This window comes from Amblyomma maculatum, chromosome 1 (assembly GCF_055883805.1).
Source record: "Amblyomma maculatum isolate TAMU_Amacu chromosome 1, ASM5588380v1, whole genome shotgun sequence".
NCBI classification, from domain to species: domain Eukaryota; kingdom Metazoa; phylum Arthropoda; class Arachnida; order Ixodida; family Ixodidae; genus Amblyomma; species Amblyomma maculatum.
Window position 1 is genome coordinate 418022453 of NC_139344.1, and position 21711 is coordinate 418044163.

Below are 21711 nucleotides of genomic sequence, written 5' to 3' on the forward strand. Positions count from 1 at the left end.
ATTGCTTTTGATCTGTGAACATACTTTTTCGTATATCGCACCTATATACACATGCTTGCAGCCATTGGCGAGTCCTCGAATTACGTAGATCTGCACTGGTTAAACTGGGCCAATGGTTGAAGGTCCCACATCTCCCACAATAAGTGTATGGAACAGAACCCGGAAGAGTGAAGTGCAGACGGCACGGGCTTACACTTTTACCGAGGGTTCTCGCTCGCAAAACGTATACATTTTTGAAACGAGGATAGAATTTAGTGTGTTTCGTGTGTTTCTCAGATCGCCGTGTGTATTGTTGGTCCGGAACCACAGTCAAGTCAAAGTGAAAGTGTGGGAGAGGTCAGTTACACTGCGGGGACGCTGTGTGTGAGATGTGACGCGGTGCCATGGGACTACTGAAGTCAAATCCTGAGTAAATAAGGGAGCGTGCTAAAGCTTTAGCAAGCATAACCGCATAGCAAGACTCAACGCTTTACCAGGCGTAGCCGCGTGAATCTATGGTGACATACTCGGTTTAACCAAAGCTGATCCAAAGCCATTTTCTCACACCAACAGTTGCTAAACTACATCCGCGCCCTTTGGATAGCGATAATGAATGGTTGTGCTTGTACAGCCAGGAGACGTGCGGTAGATCAGTCTCACGTTTTATTACCCATGCAAGTATACATTTCTGCTTGAGTTCACGGAAGAGCGTCAAAAGCACGTTGAACCAACAGGTGGGCTTTGCAGGATATAAAAGGCGCTCTTCCATTGCTAAGCAAAGTGGATCGGGCACGGTATCGCCTTTAGTTTGCCGTCCTCCACCACATAGAGTATGCCTGAATCATTGGGCCTGAAACAATGCCACATCTGTCAATTCACGGCAAGCAAAGAAAAAAATAAAAGAAATGCCTTCAGCGCTTTCATGCGGAAAAAAAATTCGGAAACACGCGATCGTACTGCGAAATAGTCGGTCTTGTTCCTGAAGAATCATTGCGGAGCTTAAATCTCTTCACTGCAGGAAGAGGGGAGTCAGTTCGTAAGAAGGAGACATCTACCTAATCCAGGTAACCATGCAAAAAACAGCAGTAGCAACTACATGATCGCAGGAAAAGTTCAACAGAGGATGAATCGTGCTAGACAAACTACAAAGTTAATCTTGGATGTGGCTGCACTTTTTTCAGAAAGCTGTATAAGACACAATTAAGCAATACAGTCATGCTTTTGGGCTTTCATTAGTCTATAAAACACAGCAGCCGAAGAAAACTTTTGGCGCTGCCATGAACTGCTAGCGTGACTTAAAATGTTTCTGTTCTATTACGACATGCTTTTAGTCACGTTGGCATAATTAACAATGCGTACTGCTCGCTGAAACAAAACTGTCCACTAGAATGAAAGCGGACTATCTATATCGCAAAATATGTCACACAAAAATCACTTTTTTTATCAACTTTTTAACTAAGGATCGCACCTCTTCTTTCGTTAGGCTGGTGGGAATCTGCAAACGTCCCATAACGAGACGCTAGCTGAGAGGGAAAAAAGAAGGCTGCGTGTTATGAGATGACTATCAAATCCTTAGCCAATAAATTGTAGTTTGTCTATTCTTCACGAGCCAGACAGCAACACCAAGATACAAAAACTTGTGCACAGGCAAAAAATAAACCGATGGACGTGGTTTACTGAGAGCAATATCGATAATGCGAATAGTTTCCCTGCACTAGTTGCAACAACATGCTTCTAACAGAGTAATAGTAGCCTTATGTATGTACTTATTTACTGAAAAGATTCCACATTTGGCCAATGAATAGATTGCAGTTGTGAGGGATCAAATATAGAAGCCATGCAGTTTCGCCCATACTTAGCCTCCGGGCAGTGCTTATACAGGTGACCTGGGGCACCGCAGCGGAAACAATGGCCTGACGCACCCATGCCTGCAACACGTCGCAGTCGACTTTCGGAAGCCTGCGAGAAACGCCAGGTGTCCCGAGCGATTCGGAAAAATGCAACCGGGTTTGCTCACCTTAACAACTATTACACGGTCCATGAACGTGGTGTTGTTCAGACCGCCAACAGCAGCAACTGCTTCGTCAACGGTGCTCATGTGCACGAAGGCATAGCTCTTGACTATGTCACACTCCTCCACCTTGCCGTACTTGGAGAACAGGGCCATCAGCGAGGCCTTGTCACAGCCCGGGGGAATATTTGCGACGAACAGCTTCCTCTGGAACAGCAAGATGAGACGTGATGCTGGACTCCGCCGAAGCAGAAGCATGAATATCGAAGCTGCTGGCCCATATTCGTTGTTGTTGGCATTAGAACAAATGGCACATCATATTGGACAATCAACCTACATTTGGGAGACAGAGAAAGCTTTTCATTATTACATTTCAGTGGCCGAAAAGAGAATTACAGGATATGAGAAGGGGAAAGAAGGCAAAACCGAGAACCTCGTTTGTCTCTTCGTCTTTTGAGGGGCTGACGTTGTTCTCTGCAGACTTTTTTGACGAAATTACTGACCTTAACCGTTAAGTCCTGCGTGTTTTTGCTTTGCGCTCCAGAATTCCCGAACTGCATGAAACATAGAGAGGGCCATTTGATACATATATTGGGAGCCCTATAAGGTAACCGGTGCACCCAACATTGAACACTGCGCTCTAGCTGCCTTTCCTCTCTCTACTGTGAACACCTCGTCGTAACTCGCCGTAGCCAGTTCACGCGTGGAGCTACTGGCATTTGAATAACCCGTGCTATAAATAAGCCAGTTTAATCACTTCTTCTTTCTTGCACATGCATTCCCAGCTATATTTACTGTGATAACACGACGACTAAACTGCCACGCCGAGTAAAAAAAAAAGCACTAAGATTTTCGTGCTGCTTGTCGACGTAAAAGAAAGGCAAGACCATGCGTGGTGAGCGTAAACCGGCCCAACCTAATACCGTTTTCTTGGCAGATATGTCGACCCACAGGCTTGTTACAAGAAATATACATACATATGGGCCGGGTTGAAGTTATAAAAACAGTGCGCATGACCTGACTAAAATAATAATAATAAATTGCGCTTACAAGCGAGTTAAAAGGAAATAATGTCTTCTATCGTACTCCTTGTTAGAGGCAGCGTATGGCTCTCTGCTACTCAAGCTCTGGTGCAGATTTAGGTCACTAAATATATGGAGCGATATACTGGGCGCAAAAGTATATTGCCACCTCCAATAACATTAATCTGATGCAATTATTAATGGAAGAAAGCTTTCATCCTTGGCACTAGAGGTGTTGAAATTATCGACGAGATTGGAACTCCGGTTAACACCTTGTTAACTGCAAGAACTTCGCGCATTTTCAAGGGAGAATTTTCTTCTGCTGCTAACTGTAGGTATTCCGTACGTTAATGATCAAAATCTACCCCACGACTTGGGGGAAAATACCCTGCCCACATAAGGGAGCGTGCTATAGTACATGTCATTCCTTTTTTTGCCCCCATTTTTTTTTATTTCTTTTTAGAGTGTACAGTTTGCTATGAAAAACAAGAAATTGAAGGTAGATATTTGCCCACATAAGGAAGCGTGCTATAATACATGTTATTCCTTATTTTGCCCCCATTTTTTTTGTTATTTCTTTTTAGAGTGTACAGTTTGCTATGAAAATCAAGAAATTGAAGGTAGATATTGCCTTTCCATTTCAAATCTAGTGAATTGGCCGCAAAGGTATTCTTTTCAGGAAATCTAATTTGTTTATGGGTGCATTGCATGAATGGTAGTCAGCACCAGACGCGTGTATGTTTTAACAGGAACAAGCCTGAACATAAATATATGGTGCGTATAGCATCATTATTGCGTCAGCGGCACAAGAGCGCTTGGGGAGAGCGCAATAACTTGAGGCACAACGTGACATTTGAGGATCATTCAAAGAAAAAAAAAAATGATTATGCATAAACCAATTGCAAAACAATAAACTTTCTGTTAGACTAATACTATAAGTTCACCAACTCACCATTTCGATTTTGCTGTCCAGCTACGCCTGAAAAAGAAACAAAATATACCACATTTAGTCTCATTAAAGCCATCGGACGCATGTACATTCTTAGTAATTCCTTTGTTCTCTAATCCGCAAGAGAGTGTACAGGCCCCGTGCGCTTCGTTGGCAAAACAGACTTAACTCCATATTGCGCTCAATCTTAAAGAACAGTGCTTACGAATTGGAACTTTCCAGGAAAGCGGTGTTTTTTTTTTTTTTTTTTTTCCAGAACTTCCGAACATTAATTTATTGTTGTCTGAAACAGCTGTACAAAACACTTTTAAATGCGTGTGCATAAAGTTGAGTATGTTCCGAGTAGATGTCTGATTCCGAAAAGGCAGATAAGTGAATCCTCGCTGTTCCACTTATATGGTAAAAGAAATCGTGCTTTCTACGTGCCGAAGTATTTAAGTTACCGTCAAATGCACGCAATATAAATACAAATTATAAACTAAAGAAACTTAACCATTAAATTTTACGTTGGAATTCTTGTCATGCAGTGATTATTATTTTTTATTGGCTGTCATACCTTCCAGAGTGATTTTTTTTTTTTTTTTTGCTGTGCTTTTCATCGCTTATGGTTGTTGGCATTGTAGGCGTTAATATGGTTTTGATGCATTCGCTTTCCTTCTCCAAATAGCTGTGAATGCTTGTGACCTAAATGGTATTGTCTGTGTCCTAATTTTACTTGCTTTTCAATATTTACTCAGTTACAGTTGCAAGCGATTTATCCCTGTCTGTCAGGTGTTACCATAGAAGCCCTATGTGGCTTTGGCAGGCCTGAAATCGCAAATTGTTTCTTCAGTACAAAATAAAGTTATTAATTGATTAATTGATTGACTGATTGATTAATTGACTCAGTTTAATCTGATGTGCATTTCAAACCTTACTCACCCTCCCTATACGCGACAAGCTTTCGTCTCTGTTATTTTCAACGAAGAAAATTCAAATGGCCTTTAATCAGGAGTCCAAGCTCTTCATCTTCAAAGCGTATCATATCTCTGAGCCTGCTTCTTCACAATTTCTTCTGTATGCCCGGGCTACCTTGGCCGCCCTATCACACTCCGTACGGACGGATGTAGTTATAGTACAGCGGCTATGGTGGTGTATTTTACTTGATAATTAACTCGCCATTATACGCACAGTTCTCATCTATACAGCGAATGCATTACATTCTACCCAGCTGTTCCTTCCCGGTGAGGTAATTCAGTAAGAAATTTAGAAGCTTTAAGTGAATTGAACCTCTTGAACTGCTATCCTGACATATTTTATCTACTTGAAGAATCATCCTCCTTGTTAACATTCAAAAAAAAAATTAAGATGTACTTTTTGGAACATACGTGATTATTTGTTTCCTATTTTCGTTGTGTAATACCAATTACTGTTGACACTGTTACCTTGATGTATGTTACAGATTGAATTTTATGTATTTTGCCCCTGGTTTGTGTTTGTATTACATTCTCACATATGACTGACTATTTTGTGCTGCTCTGTGCCTGCTGCGTTGTGTTGCACATGTCATTTGTGGTGCCGAAGGCCCTGTCAGGTGACTTGTTCGTCACCTTTAGCCTCGGTCCCACGGCAAAAATTGTAATTTTGCTACAAAGTGCAATAAACAATAAACAATAAAACAACAATTACTTATTATTTCCTTAGCTGGAATACAAAAAAAATTTGCAGATAAGTTATTGTTAACTGAGCCCTCCAAGATTAAGCGTAAAAAAAAAATGGATTGAGCTTAGCTTCGTTTATGAGCTTAATGGCAAAAACATTTCCTCCTTCTATCTACCCTTCTCTCTCTACATACCTCTTCTGTCTACATCTTCTCTTCTATCTCTATCTTGCGTGTCTCTGTACTTGTCATAATTTGTTTTCTTTGTCTTAATTCGTCGTTGGTAACATCGGCAACTCAGGACTGTTCTTCCAGATATGCGAGATATTGATGGCCTAAGTACCAGAAAAGGGAAATTATGTTGACGTCAGAACCTAATACGATGTTTTGCTGCATCTCGTGAACGCTAGATTTTCACTACAAGGTCAGAAACGTTTTCGCCTTAATGCTCTATTGCAATGTGGCTCAAGTTTCGTGCGAAGGCCGGTACGTGAGCGACCTTGATTATTTGTGCAGCAAATGTTCGAATGACCACAAGCAAGACCTGCCTAAGGAGTTGCCTTAAGTGGCATATATAGCTTTAGACGGAAAAGGAAAACGCTGGCCTACTCACTCTGACTGTCAAACCCGTATGGTGAAAGTTTTTTACGCCAGGATATATATATACGTCATGAATGCCTAGCTTTACCCGGGCCTCCGAGAAGTCTGCGGTGCGCTGGCTCATCGACAGTTCTGGACTTACGACTAGCCTACGGCAATTGGTTGCACTGATTTAAAAAAAAAGAAAAAACAATGCCAGATAACCAGAGTTTGTGGCTGGTAAGGACATCTTGGAATGAACGGTGGTCATCAATCCTCGTGTGTGCAAAACAGTCTCTTCCTTCAGCGTCATGGTACACCATGATGCATCTGCATATCTACATACATCTGATAGCGACCAACTGTTGGCGAACGAGTATCATGAGGAGCACCCCTGGGCTTCCACAGTGCGACGCGGTCAGGCGAGGGCATTGGCGCAGAATCTGCTGGTGGCCTCTAAATAATATCTAAAAACTATAAAAAGTTCATCTAAAAACTACCAATAAAGACAGCCGCGCAAAAGACGCTGATACAAATTGCGCTGCTCAGGTCAAGGCTCCTGGTCAACGCAGAGTTAACCAGGCGACGCTGCACGCTGCCGCCGACAAGAATTGTGATTGGTCGAAAAGGTTTGTTGTTACACGTGGAGCCGAATAGAAATCTGCGCTTTACACCAGAATATTGGGGAGGGTGAGATGAGTATGGAGGACACTTGGATTGATTAAGGGGTAATGGTTAAGCGATTAGCAAAGCACGTAGCTGAGAGGGATCAGCGCATGCGAACAAAGATCCGCAGGGCAGCCGCTGATGTGTGATCCTTAAAAATTGACTTATACAGTGCTTCAAATACATGGCAACTGTACACACTTCAATTCTAGAGTATTCTGATCTAATTGCGCTGTTTCTCTCACATCACTTCTCTTGGCGCTTAGTGGTTTTCCTGGTCCATCATTGGATGTGTTGCGTACTGGCAGAACCTATGTTGGAAAACAGTCGGTAATCCTGGACCATTGTAGGATCACCATTTGGCGATGTATTTCCAATATTGGACCAGTGCCTTGTGCATGCTGCATGGGCTTTCTTTCTGTTTCTCTCTCTTTTGCTTTCTCTCTCTCTCTCTTTCTTTCTTTTTGCAGAGATGGAAAATATAGCTCGCTGTAATGCTGTAAATGCCAGAAAGGCAGTACAAGCTCTTTTCACGACTTGACAAAAAAGGAATGATTCTAGGGGTTCAGATTTTTCCCATATATAGCGGCATTGTCATAAAGAACAGAAATGCACAACATACGTTTGTTAATTCTTATTTACTAATTGTAAAATTAGCGAGATGTAATGCTCAACACAGAAATATTTTGGAACAGCAACATAAACTAAATTAAGCATGCTTCTTGCACTTAGTTTTTAATTTTTTGGGGTGGGGGACATAAGCATTCACCAAAAATTGGAACGTTACCTGAGATGCTTGCTCAGTAATATATTTGTGCCGAATGTAGAACATACGCCCTTTTTGTTTTTTTTTGTGCCTCTGGCGACAACTTTATTTATATTTTGGGGGAGGGGAGGGGGGGGGGGGCATTTATAGGAGTATAGACACCCAATTTCGGTCATGCGTGTTCATGCTGTTGCTGCTCAGAACAGTAGTCTACAAGGATCACCCAATAATATTTGCAAATAATTGATTTTTTCTCTCTCACATGTTTCGGTTTCAAGAGCCGAGCAATGGTTGTGACGTCAAAGTTGTATACACATCACGCCAGGTGAGGGAGGAAAAAAAACTGCGAAATAATCACACTGTCGTTTTGATGCAGTGTAAAGCTCAAGCCAGCCTGTCCCAAGAGCCGGAATTACAATGAGTGACTAAGCAACGATTACACAGCAATTTTTTCATCCCTCACATGACCTATCTGGAACTATGACGTCATAGTCATCGCTCGGCTGTCGGAACCGAACCAAAGCCTGTGAGTGAAGAAGTTCAAATATAAACTATTCAGCAGGTGAAGGCAACTACTGCGTGGTGATCCGTGCACAGCAGTATATTAAACATCATTGCAAACGATAAAAAACGCAACCGAAAATAACGCGTCTATACTCCTTTGGACAACGTTAATGGCTTCCGTCAGCTGCAGCCCTCTTGCAGATCGAGGGTCCATATCACGAGTCTGTGTAATTTTCTGCCTGACCTCAAGTCATTTGATTCGCGGAAGCATCGGAGCTGGAAATCAAACCAGAGCCCTTCAGTACTTTTTATGGTCATGACTATTCACCGAAAGTTTGACATAGTGGCAGGAGCAGTCGTTAGGGACGCCCTTGTCAACCTGAGGGCAAGTTTAATCATAAAGGTGAAACTTGTGCGATGTGCGGTAGATTCCGAGAAACAATTGAAAATATTACACTGGATTGCAGCAGTACCCATCCAGACGTCGATGCAGATATAATCTCTCTAGCTGAAGCCCTGGGGTTTAGCGGTAACAAAGGAAACGTGAACGAATCTGCGGTAGAGATAAGTAAGAGACGTTTAGAAGATTGGTGGATAAATAGGGGACGCATAAATAGGGGACGTAAATCGAAATTAAAACACGGGTATATACAGATATATAACCAGGGACTAAAAGGAAAGTTGCTAAAAGTTGACGGATTATCTAAAATAAAGAAAGGTTCAGCATGGTTGTGACTATTACCACCCCGTTAAAGACGGGACGCTCCTAACATACATCAATCTATCCGGGTAATCTGAGGGCGTCAGAGCGGTGCGGCCGCTGGCGGTATACGGCACACGCCGGAGTGGAAAAAATGCCTAAATATACCAGTGAGTGTTGATAGTGTCTTTCAAATTATTACATTGAAAGACATTCGGGGAAAAGAAAACGAAGGGCAATTCGTTGAATCACGCCTTAGAGCGAGGATTTCGATGGCAACCAATGCATGGCATAATTGTGCCATGGTGTGGACTACCGTCATAGAAATATGTTTCGCATTCCTGAAGAATCATGTTTCAAGGACGCTGCCAGATATTGATTCGCCGCATTGTTGGAGTAATTGCAACTTGAGACTGTGAATGTTTCGTGTCTGTGGTGCGTATTTACCGAGGTCTTTTAAATGCCTCACATTCATCGGACCAGCGGTTAGTTTCAGTAAATGTGTCAAATAACCAACGAAGCAGTGCACCAGGAAAACACGCCGACAGGAAGAAGGGACAAGTACGTACCAATTACAAGGGATGATAATCAGGCAAAGAAAAATACTTGAAATGGCCTTTCTATGGTTTCTCAAATAATGGTTTCTCTGTTTCAAACACAAGCTGGTCGTGGTTTTGAATAAGTTTATTTTTTCTTCCTGCTGTGTCATGGCATACAGGCCTTAATTGTTTGTTCCATTGTTTCTAGTTTTCACAGTCCTTCTTACTTATTTTATTCCATTCACAAGTTGTGAATAGCAAAAGTTTTCGAACAACGCGTTGCCACGTCAGAACCGAATCATAAATTAACCATTGTTCCAAGCAATCAATGTCACTCTCGTCGAAGCGCATTTCGCGGAAGCGCACTTGCAGGGAGATTTGGAATGTAAAACAGGAAATATTGTTTTCCTGTTTTACACTGCAAGAGTGTTTTACAGCACTCTCTCGCATTTTCTGTCATGCGTTGTCACTATATGTCCGCAAAGTATCGACTCTCTTCGTTGCAATGCGGGACACACCCCAGTTACACAGCGGTCACGCGCTATATAGGGAAGAAAACCTGGGCCAGGGGGCGGTGCGCCGCTCTGTGCGTCAGCGCCCTCCATGGGGACTCCGTCAAAACCTCCGCGCAACGCGGCCGTGTCGTCTGCTCCCCGCCGCATTAGGGTGCCTCAATACCAGCGCTCAATACCAGCGCCGCCGTACAGGGTGGTGACACCCTTTGGCATGCCCCGCGCCGCCGCTTTCGCCGCGCTCGCCATATTGGGGCAAGTCGCTTCGGGCCAGTGCTAGGGTCCCTAGAAATATTGCAAATACTTCTAGGGACTCTACCAGTGCTGTGGAGTATCCGAAGCGGTTGTGCCGTGCGCTGGGTGCTGGACGATTGAACTATGTTCAGTCACGAAAACTAGCATGCCAGGCTGTTGTGTTCAATTGTGTGCTGGCTCAGCAAAAAATAAAAAAAAAATGGAGTCAGATGGTTTCGTTCTTCATGGGATAAGAGACGGAGAAATGTATGGGACGCGAAAGTGAAGCGTGAAGACTGTGAAGTAAGCCACAATACCTGTGCTTCTTTTACGCATTCATAAAAAATTTTTGAGCGAATAGGTGCATTTCAATTGTGTAAAAAGGTCTAGCGCAGACACAGACCACTAGAAAGATGACAAATACACACAAGCGCTTGCGTGTGCGCGTGTCGTCTTTCTTGCGGTCTGTATCTGTTTATACGAAAGCGTTTTAAAAGATATTTTTGTACTCGTATAACGCAGTTGCGCACTTCTGTTTGGAATTACATTATCTCACGCCACTTCACCCATCTGCTTGTAATCACGAAACTTTGTGCGGTTTTTGGCTTCCCCATCAAGCATTGCGCGCAACAGATTTTGGTCTGCCTTTTTCAACGTTGAAGCAGGTCGAAGCATCGCATTGCCTGGCACCGGGAGTAACGCACTGTGTTTTTTAAGTGTATATTTTGAATTTTCAGCGTACGTGAGGGCTTATAAACAAAATATATGGACAATTGCATCTGCTATGTTGTAGTCACTCGGGGAAATTTAGTGTAACGTTCAGTGAGTGACACTCGACTTTAGTATCATTCGCGTAGTGTCACACAATAATATCTGTTGTTGAGGATCTGCCTTTCTGTGTTCATTGCCGCACCAAGAACATGTGGAGAAGGTCGAGCCTGGTATTTGTCAAAGGAATGCACCATTGTGCCCTTTCGATCGCTCCCCTTTACACTCGATCTTGAAAGCTGGTGGCAACCGCCGACGCTTCAGATTCACACAGATTACATTCCCTCTGTCCTTGCCGGGAAATAATGCAATCGAGAGCGACGGATGGCATGTCATCTCGCGACAGAGTAGGAAGTGAAACGCAGTTTGTAACAATTATTTTGGTCGCAAAAAAAACAACAAAAAACACCAAGTTGGTCGCGCTGGAATTTGGCAAGTGGGCTTAGCGCTAGTACAACATTTCGCGAAACAGAGATAACAGATCCTCTGAAGCTGTCCTTTTTTAATTATACACAGGAGCAGTGTAACGCGAGGTTTTTTGAGATTCGCAATAATATAAAAAGTTGAGTTCTCATGACAATTAGGTCGTTTTAAACATATGATTGGCAGCTCGACAAGTCTCAAAGAAACTGCTCTCGTGAGCTGGAAGGTGTAGCGGCATCATCTTGTGAAAGCGGTCGTGAGGAAGCAAGGTTCTTGTGCAGTACAAAAGTTCATACCGAATGCAGCTTTTCCTTCTCTGTATAATAATTACGCATCGCGAGGCGATGTTCACACCCTGTTGTCCCCGCAAGTACTCGTCTGAGGTTAAGCCAAATTTAGGTAAAGCTAAATTTGACCGCCTGACACCCGAATTAGTGCTGTCGCTTGTTTGGCATCCATGGAAAAATTTTGCGATCGTACATGTAAATATCGCATTGCTTCCATAATGTTTTTATTATTTCATTCATTTGCGTGCACACAACAAAATACGCAAAATGACTGTTTCGTCGCCTATCTCATTTCAGCGCCAGTTCGAGGGCAAACACAGTGTATGGACGATGGCTCCTCAAGTCAACAGCTGTCCCGACATTGTTTGATTGCGTGTAAAAATTTATCGGAACAAAACGACATCTTCCATTTGAAGAGTCAAGTAAAATCCCATAAATGCCTTATCGAACAAACCGTTCCGATTCCAGTGGTTGATAGCGCGGAATACCCAAAGATATGAACAGACTGTTAGAGCGGTTTGGGACGATGCGCTTGCTCATTTACTTCAGTCAGCCAGAAAAATCGAATGATGGGTACGGCAGCAAAACTGTAGCTGGCGCCAACTTTTATTAAAAGATGTCTCCGAGGCGTGCATCCAAAATCAGCTTCAAAGTCTTAATAAGGATTGTTTTGAAATAACATGCCGTGTGCATCAGCATGCGACACGTGTCAAAGGTTGATTTACGCATCGTTTATTGCTATATATTTTCTACGGTTCACGACGGGCCATTGCGATACAAATTATTTTCGATATACGGCTCCCTGAAACGTACACATGGTTGTTGATCTATAGCAATAGACGCAACTGAATGCTATGCACCTCATAAACTCATTCATGTCCGGCAGTGCAAAATGCATTGGTTTATAAAACAACCAGTCGTCAAAATAACCGCATTTGAACATCCGAGACGACGAAAGAGTAAATGCTTACCATGTGCAATTTGATCATTTCCTCTTAAACTACGCATGCTAGCAAGCAGTAGTTGCTTTCACATTTTTTTTTTCGAGCAAAAAAGCGCTCAGGATTGCGAGTATGTGTGTAAAAACGGTACACAGCCGAGCCTGCTAGCGCAAGCGCGTACTAAATAAGAAACCGGGCCGCGGCTCCATAGCCCGCCGTATCTGAGCTTGCCCCAACATGGGGCCGTCGAAGGCGGTGTCTCCACCCTGTACGGCGGCGCGCTACATCGAGGCACCCTACGCCGCATCGAAAAGCATGCTGTCGTCTGCTCCGCGCTGCTTTCCAGCACGTGTTTGCGCGCGCGCACTCGGTTGTTTCTCTCCTCCTCCGGCCGCGTTCTGGCCGCCGTAACGCTCCAACAAAGGAAAAAAACTGGAATGAAAAAGTGACGGCGCGCCTTTTCGCAAAACTTGTGTGGAAACGGTAACGGAATGGTTGTCGGCTTTTTTTTTTTTTTTTTTTTTTTTTTTAGGTATCTCGCACCTCTGTTTGTAACTGGCGGTGCCGCAGCAGCCATCGCGGAACCAAGTCGGCCTAAAGAAACAGATATACGTCATTAATGCCATCACTTGGCGCTTATAAAGGAAAGACACATACGTCAATCGTTCGATCTATCCTCATACGCGATCCTGCTTCGGGAGCTCAAAACTGCGCATTCGCTAGAGGAGATAACTGAACTAGGAATTGCACAGCGTAGCTGTGGAATTAAGAATACAAAGGTTTCCGCGTGGAGAGATGTCCCCGCCTGCATGGAAAGTCGTCAGGTATTTCCTCGCTCTTCGTCTGGTGGAGAGAGGAAACTGCCGCAAAAATGGCATGCCTCGGCTTCTCGTCAGTGACCTAGGTCGTTAAGAAACCCCTCATCGTTAAAGGTAAATAGATAGGTCATTGATTTCAGATGTCAGTGCCGCAGCAGCGAACTCTCCCTGACCGCTGTCAACAGGAACCAAAGGGTAAGGCGGCATGCTTTGTGTTTTTGTAGGGAACGCGTCCTAAACGCGCCGAACGCAGGCACCACGGCGCCGGTAGCATCGCCTAAAACGTGTCCCCAAGGAGTTGAATAGGCCCCTTTCAAGGGAGCAGTCACAAATGGAAAGGAAGCTCCCCAACCAGCGCCCGGAGCGCTCGTCACTGTGTACACGCGTATCAATTCTCAATGAGATGGCTGGACCCTTCATCCTGTGAACAACATGGACAGAGACATCAAGAGGTGCCGTCTCAAGTGCTTCAAAATACCTCTCGCTTGCCTCTGCCTTCGAGCAGCGAATTCGTGTTCATGTTTTTTTTTTTTTTTTTTTGAATGTCTGATCCTGCCAACAAGCAATGACCGCGACGATCAAATAATCATAATTTCTCGCTTTCGAAGGCACCGATAAAAACATGTTTCCAGCCAGCCTCTATGTTAGCCGGGACACAGAAAAAAGCAAAAATCAGAAACCCCACTGGCAAAGAGCACGGCTTTGCGCGCGCAGACGCGCGTCCATCCCCCTTCGTCCTCACTCTCCTCCCGCTCCGCGTGCACGTGCGGCTGCCTGTAGCACGCGCTCCCGAGCGAGCGGGCTGCGCAGACAGCCGCGCGCAACGCGGGCGCGGATGCGCGTAGGCATGGCCTCCGAGATCACCCTCGCGCGCGTGTTCGCGGAGGTGATCTCGGAGGCCATGGCGTAGGTTTTGTAATTCCTCTCCGCTCCGCTGGAAACCGAGCGCTGCCGTCGCGGAGCAAACTCCAGTTTGGGTTCCCTATCTCCAGACCTTCATGCACACCACGCGTTGAGTTGTTAGTTCTTTCTTTGTTAGGCTAATCAAGTCTCACGATAGCCACGGAACGATGCTGCAGGGTCGCACTGCGATTCCCTTGTACTGCGCGTGACTAATTCGGGCGGCAGCCGCGCAAGCAGGAACCCCAGAACAACATCGCACACACGATGACTTACGTTGAGATTCTCGGTTATTTACAAATGTGGGAGTGGGACAGCACTGGAGAGGAGAGAAACATGAAATGAGGAAAGGGGAGAGGGCTCTCTGCTGCGGGCTTCGGCATGTTCAGGCCACATCACTATTCACTGGCCTTCGCGGGGTAGGAGCGGGGGGTCGTCAGCTGCAGCTCGCCTCGGGTTTCGTTTGCGCGTTCGAAGTGCGGACCATAATTTCTAGAAGCCGTTGTGTTTTCTTATTCCTGCGCTCGCCTGGTGCCCCTTATGTGCAGCGTTATAGAAGACACGTGCATCTCCCATTTTGTACACACCATACCAAGCACACAAGGGGCAGGAAGTGAAAAAAGAAAAGGGTGCACAATTAGGCTCCCACGTGCGGAGAGTGCGTAAGCATGCCAAATTTCGAGGATGGTCCACCTAAATTTGCAAGTCACCACTGAGTTTAACTGTCACATTCAACTTAGGTTATACACTAATTTTGATCAAAATTCGGAAATAGCAAAATTTTGGGCGTCCAATAATCACACTTCTCTCCATAGGGTCCAAATTTTGAGCGGTGATGTTACGCTCATCAACATGAATTTTCAAATCGTCTACGTCAGGGTGGATTGCTGGAATACCAGGCAGGCGAGGATCGTAGTCCTCGACTGAACGCGTGCTCCACGTGAGACAATCCTGTGACAGTCGAGAGCGAGCGAAAATCTATTCTGACGGCAGACCCAGATATCATCAGCGGAATGCGTGAGCCCTCATGTAAGAATAGCAGCGGATGTGGCGAAACCCGTTCTTTGAGGAGTGTGACATGCGTGACTGGTTGTTCTCCGTTTACCGAACCTATTTATTGAAGGATCTGTGGGGATTTGTATGGGAGGGGCGGAAGAAACGAGATGCAATACATTCAAATATGGCGCCAAGCCATTCGCTAATGAGACTATTTTCGCCTTTACGTTTTAATCGTTTGCATCTATATAATTATCTAATTAACTTATTGGCCTAATTATTTTTTCGCACACAACATTGCGTTACCCTCAATCGATTGACACCAATCATTAACCTCTACAACTTCTCAATTACTCACAACTGTACTATTGCAGAAACGACTTTGCGAATTGCGCGCTTATCCCTTCCAATGCCCTTTTTCGGCTCTACTTCTGGTTGCGCGACGTCACATCATCCACGTCACATTAAATCATTTCTTGTTTATTCATTTTAGTTTTTGGTACTTTCAAATTGCGCGCCAATCCCTTCCTATGCCCTTTTTCGTCTCTACTTCCGGTTGCGTGACGGTACATCTTTGACATCACCCTAACTGACTGCCTGAACTAACTACTTTAGTCTTTGATACTTTGAAATTGCGCGCTAATCCCTTCCTATGCCCCTTTTTTTGGCTCGACTTCAGGTTACGTGACGTCACATCCTTGACATCACCTTGACTGACTTAATTAACTATTTTAGTATTTGATACATTCAAACGCGGCGCCAAGCCATTGGCTAATGAGATCATTTTTACCTTTACTTTATCACATTTTTTCATCTAATTAATTACCTAATTAACCTATTGGTCTAATTATTTTTTCGCACACAGTCACCCTCTATCGATTGACACCACTGATTAACCTCTACGACTTCTCAATTACTCACAACTGTTGCGGACACAAGTTTGCGTGTTTTACCTCTAATTATTTACCTAATAACCTTATTGGTCTAATTATTATTTCGGACATAACATAACGTCACCCTCTATCGATTGACACCACTCATTAGCAGCTACCACTTATTAATTACTCACAACTGCTGTGGACAACTTTTGCATTTATTGCATGTAATTAATTACCTAATTAACTTATTGGCCTACCTATTTTTCGGCAGCAACATTACGTCACCCTCTATTGACTGACACCACTCATTAACCTCTACCACTTCTCAATTACTCGCAACTGCTGCGGACACGATTTTGCGGACGCGGTCTGCGGACAGAAATCTATGAACATAGCGAAGTAATGCTCTCGCATTAATAAACAAGCAGTAACCCCATTCGTCTGGACTCCGAGTAGATCTCCAAGGTGCCCGGCAGGCTCACCCTAACAGATCACCGGTCAGTGCATCCGATCCGAGCACAGCGGGTGAGGGGAGAGCCCTTTCCAAGGCCGGCAACTTAACCATCGCCTCTCTCGACGAGCACGGCGGGTGACAACTCGGACAGCGGTTCGAAACATAACTGGTGGCCCACCCAAATTTGGAGGTTGCCCCTGAATTGCCCATACTTGAATTAAGTTAGACCTCAGTTTTGGTCATATTCGACAAGGTCAGATTTCTGAGGCCTACAGCGCAGTACCACAACACAGACAGAACAAAAGATGGACGCAAACACGGGCGCTGCAGACCTCGGAGTGATGAACCAACAACCAGCAACTATGTATTAAGCAAGGTCAGATTTTCTGGGGCCAAATTTAGGGGAGGCCAACCTAAATTTGGAAGTCCCCATGGAGTTTGTCACACTCAGCTTAAGTTATAGATACCAATTTTGGTAGAATTCGGGCGAGGTCAGATTTTGGGGTCAAGGAGGCCACATTTTAGGCGTGGCTCTATAAACTTAGGAGTCTCCAATGAGTTGGCCATACCAGGATAAGGCTAGGAAGCAGTTTTGGCCAAATTCGGACGCAGTAAAATTTTCGGAGTCCAAGGGGGCCAAAGTTTGAGGAGTGGCCCACCCCAATTTGGAGGTCGCCAATAAAGTGGCCATACTCGAATGACATCAAGTTTGGTATTCTAACAAAGTCACATTTTTTGCTTTCACGGGGTCACATTTGAGGGATCGCCACCTAAACTTGGAGGTATACTCACTGAGTCAGCCATAATAGGATTAGGTTGGCCATTAAATTTGGTCTAATCGAATTCTGTGGGTCCAGAGGATAGCGGAACACATATCCCTACCCAGGATGTCCCGTCTGCCATTCTCAAAATACAGGGCTGGTAATCAACACTTGAAGGTTTGCCCGGCGCTGAAGCCAGCCAGAATTCGGCTTCTGGCAGCCGCACATCTCCCGTTGAACAAACAATACATCTATCCATATATACTTTATATACTACCTGGACTCAGGGGCCCCTTCACTACCCTTCACTCCCCCCCCCCCCCCCCTTTTATTTTCTTAAACCCTTTTATGATTTTGAGTAATACAGTACGTTATTAAAAAACAACAACACTTTCTGCGGAGACCACAAGCCAATTAACGCCCACGCGTAAAGAACTCCGCGCTGCTTCACCACAATACAACAGCAGTCGCCTTCGCTCCCGCCTGCTCGATGCAATTCGGTGCCTCCCTACCACGGGATTCTTCCACCGTGCTCCCTACCAAGGAGGTTATATAGAACTTCTGGAGTGGAGGCGGTGCGTGAAAAGTGAAGCCGGCGTCCGCCATCTTGCAAGGGGAAGAAGGAGGTACCGCCAAGGGGCGCTTCCATATATAATGTCCCATTTGCGGCTCTACGCTACTTTGCACTTGTCTGGACATCTTCACATATTCTAGAGCACTTTATCTTCACGCTCTTTTGGACCGCATAGGATAAAACTACAGCTAAAAAGTTCTGAAGAAAAAAAATGTGTATATTAATGAGCAGCATTATCGGATCCTAGCGCATTTATACAATGTGTATAAATGTGCTGTGTTGATTATGTAGAGTATAATTGCACTAGACATATTATAAGTCTTAGCTGCCATAAATATTAAAATAGAATAAATAAAAATAACTAAATTAGTTCTTTGTATTAAATTCAACTTTCCGCTACAGCTTCAAGTCATATATTATTAAATAGCTCGTATCGAGAACGAGATATTGCACTATACGATTTGCTGGTATTAGCTAATGAGCATTAATTAGGTAATTTTATTAACAATTGAACTTTAGGCAACAACGTCAAGTCATATATTGTTTAAAAGGTCTCTACGAGTAGAATTTAAAATCAAATGGTAAACTACGGAAAACGATGTAAAACCGAACTAACACGAGTCTCACTCGGTTAAAATAAACGCGTGATAGAAGCGAAACTGTCTCAATGTTTACAGATTCACAGCACGTAAGGGCTCCCGGTATATATATATATATATATATATATATATATATATATATATATATATATATATATATATATATATATATATATATATATATATATATATTTTTTTTTTTTTTTTTGACCGCTTGAAAGAAACCAACATGTGGCGTTGGCACGTGCGTCCTCTCGGTTAGCTATTGTCAGAAACATCTGAAAGAAGACACGATCATTCATTTCTTTCCTGCACTTCATAATTTCTGCAGCATCATCATAACACTTTTGCAGCTTGAAACATTTTTATTAAAAGGCTGTCATTTTTTTTTCACAGTGCTGCCAATAGAGTTTGGAAGATGTCACACTAGTTCTAGAAGTCGCAGTGTTAATATAGTTTTCGAATGCTATTAATATCATTAAAGTAACAGACTTAGTTGATTCAGCGTTCGTAATGCAGGCAACGAATGCCGCTCATTTGGACAGAAAATTTCCATACTGTCAGCGAAGCATACATGCCGCAAAGCAGATTTAAGGGCTTATTCTGATCTTGAAACAGTGTTCGTCAACTGTGTGCTCTAATTTTGAAACTCAGTTTACGGATGTGCTATGTGCGCCGCAGCGCAAGAGTGTTTTTTGGTCCACGAAACAGTGCAAAAAAAATCTAGTGAACATTATAATAGCTCGGCCCTGATTACATCCACTCTTATCACAATGTAAGGCGTATTAAACAAGAAATTGGCCGTCTAACCAATGGACTTTGATGACAAGATGCAAGTGCTCGCAAAACACGCGCGATGCGGTTGCGCTGGCCGGCGACACGTGCTTTTTGTCCCTTGCAACATGGCCGCCGCTGTCTCGGCCGGCTTCACCTGCATTGGCGTCCATGGGGGACCGCCACTCCAGAAGTTCTATATAACCTCCTTGCTCCCTACGCTCAGGTAGAGTCCCTAGAAGTATTTGCTAGTCTGCCGTCCGAGCGGGGTTCCCTATGGAACCGGTTGGCCGCTTCTCGGATGAAAGCGCTAGAGGCGCTGCTCGCTTTCGGAGCGTGGTGTAGGTTGTGCCGTACTGCGCGTCTGCGCCCTGCTGAACCGCTAGTGCCGTGGCAACGCTTGTGCACCACGTGCATTTCTTTGCGCTCGCGAGCCGGAATCCGCGGAAGTTAGCAAGCATGTGTGTTGGTGCTCCTTTTTTATGGATGTGGGATCGCGCCATGTCCACACAACGGGACAAGCGTGACAGCACGTGTTTCGAACCCTACCGCCTTCTATAGGAGCTGACGCTAACACACAAATAATATTTGCCAAGTATGGCTTCCTTAGTGGCCTGATCAGAGCAATTTGAGTGATGATCTGTGGAAACAGTAAAGATTCTGCCTACTCCACGTTACCTCCATCTATGGCCATGAGCCGTCATATTCAATAAAGGACTTGCAACTCAACTCGTGCTCGCGGGTGCAAGAGCGGGTAGCGCTCTTTCAAGGTGAAATAATCTGTCTTGGGATACCGAAAGACGCAGAGAGGAGGCAAGAGTGGAAGCGCACCATCAAGCGCTGCGACAGAGTGCTCGACGAAAGTAGTGTCGTTTGTGAGCGACACTTCGAACCCTAGCTGTTTTATTGAGAAGACTGTGATTGAGAAGACTGTGATTCAGGGAAAGGTTAATTGAGATTCCTCGGGATGTTACCTCACGAAGGATGCCGTCCAGACAGTGTTTCCTGACGTTCCAAGATACTTGCCGAAATCCCTGCCTCAAAAATGAAATGAGCGCGCAACTTATTGTGCGAGCAAAAACAGTCAGCAGGGAGACCTGCAGAGAAAAAGAAGCGCATTGATCCCAAAGCACCAGTGAGCCGATTGAAGAACACAGTGACAGTGGATCGTACGTGTGACGCGAGTCTGCTCTAGAAATGCAGAAAGCTGCAGTCACCACCACCGCGTGGACAAATGTCGCTCTTTCTGATGATGAGCAAATAACATTCGCACATGCAGTCTCAAGGGAGGACGGATCTCCGGATGATATCTACGTAAGCCGGCGAGTTCTGCTCTATCGCAGTTATACAAATGAAGCTGCCATGAATGCTGCAGTGTACATTCGAGCAAAGAAATTGGAGGAGATAGCAGCTGTCAAGTAAACAGAAGAGATAATTCTTCTTCGGGACATTGCGAAACTCAGTTCGTGTCCTGGCTGCGGATTGAAGCCCATGCATGACAAAGACCTTTCCCTCCTCCAATGGGCGTTACTTTGCGACGAACTGCACCATTCTTTCTGATGCAGCGCGCATGCATAGCCGGAAATACTTGCGAAAGTTAACTCAGAACACCCTGTCAAGAAGAAAAGGTCCAAGCCTGACAGGTGTAAAGAATAAAAAGACTTCCAAGTCTCGAGCAGGTTTTCGTATGAAAAATGTACAATTGGTGACAAAGTTGGTAAAAGGTCTATGAAATTAAAATGAAAATGAACACCTTTCAAGGACAGCGTTTGAAAGGAGGGTTAGTGGCCTTCCTCTTTGAGGCTGCAAGGTGCAATTCAAGAAGAGGGGTGGTATATTCGAGTGGCTACTCGGCTCCCTAAGCACCAAAGAATGCATATCAGCAGTTTGCCTGAAGCGCGATGCGATTTGCAGGGCTCGGGTGTCCATCTTGCGTGCTTTAATTGCGCATGCATCCGAAAGGTTCCAGTTCTACTTACGTGTTGTAACTTGACAAGAAGTTAAAATGAAATTATAGCGTGAACGAAAACGCCGGCGACAGCGCTCTGTTTCTCGCACATATGGTGCTCTGAGCCTAGAATGTCCGTCTGATATAGTCTCATGCAAGCACAATTGTTTATGCAAAATCTTCAGAAGACGTTATTAAAATACTGCACCGCGGTATAGGGTAAAAAAAGCGGCTTCGTTTCACCATCAGCTCCGGGGCATGCGCGCAAAACTTCGGTCACGACTAAAAAAAAAAAAAAAAAAAGAAAAAAAAAAAAAACGTTTCCGTGGTTATGCCAATAACTGGAGCGCGAATTCAATACTACGACTGTGTGAGTGTCCTCGCGCATGTGTGTGTGTGTCCTCCTCTTCCTGGTCTGCCGTCTGCTATAGCGCTCTTTCTACTAGCAATATTTCTAGGGACCCTAGCTCAGGTCATCGAGGCATCCGAC

General features: G+C 44.5%; 1 protein-coding gene across 4 annotated transcripts in view; it reads right to left on the minus strand.

Annotated features, from left to right (window-relative positions):
• Nucleotides 1-600: 600 nt before the first annotated feature.
• The window catches only part of LOC146209174 (RNA-binding protein 4B-like), a 151350-nt gene continuing 130239 nt past the window's right edge, over nt 601-21711 (minus strand). For 3 of the 4 annotated variants that reach the window (XM_084596803.1, XM_084596807.1, XM_084596799.1), the window contains exons 2-4: nt 3965-3991; nt 1997-2197; nt 914-1938 (exon numbers count right to left, since the gene is read on the minus strand). In XM_084596803.1, coding sequence (XP_084452929.1) covers nt 1750-1938; nt 1997-2197; nt 3965-3967 — 393 coding nt within the window. In that variant the 5' untranslated portion in view covers nt 3968-3991 and the 3' untranslated portion in view covers nt 914-1749. Of the gene's footprint in view, nt 830-913; nt 1939-1996; nt 2198-3964; nt 3992-21711 lie in introns of those variants that run through there. The other variant, XM_084596814.1, reaches the window with a different exon arrangement.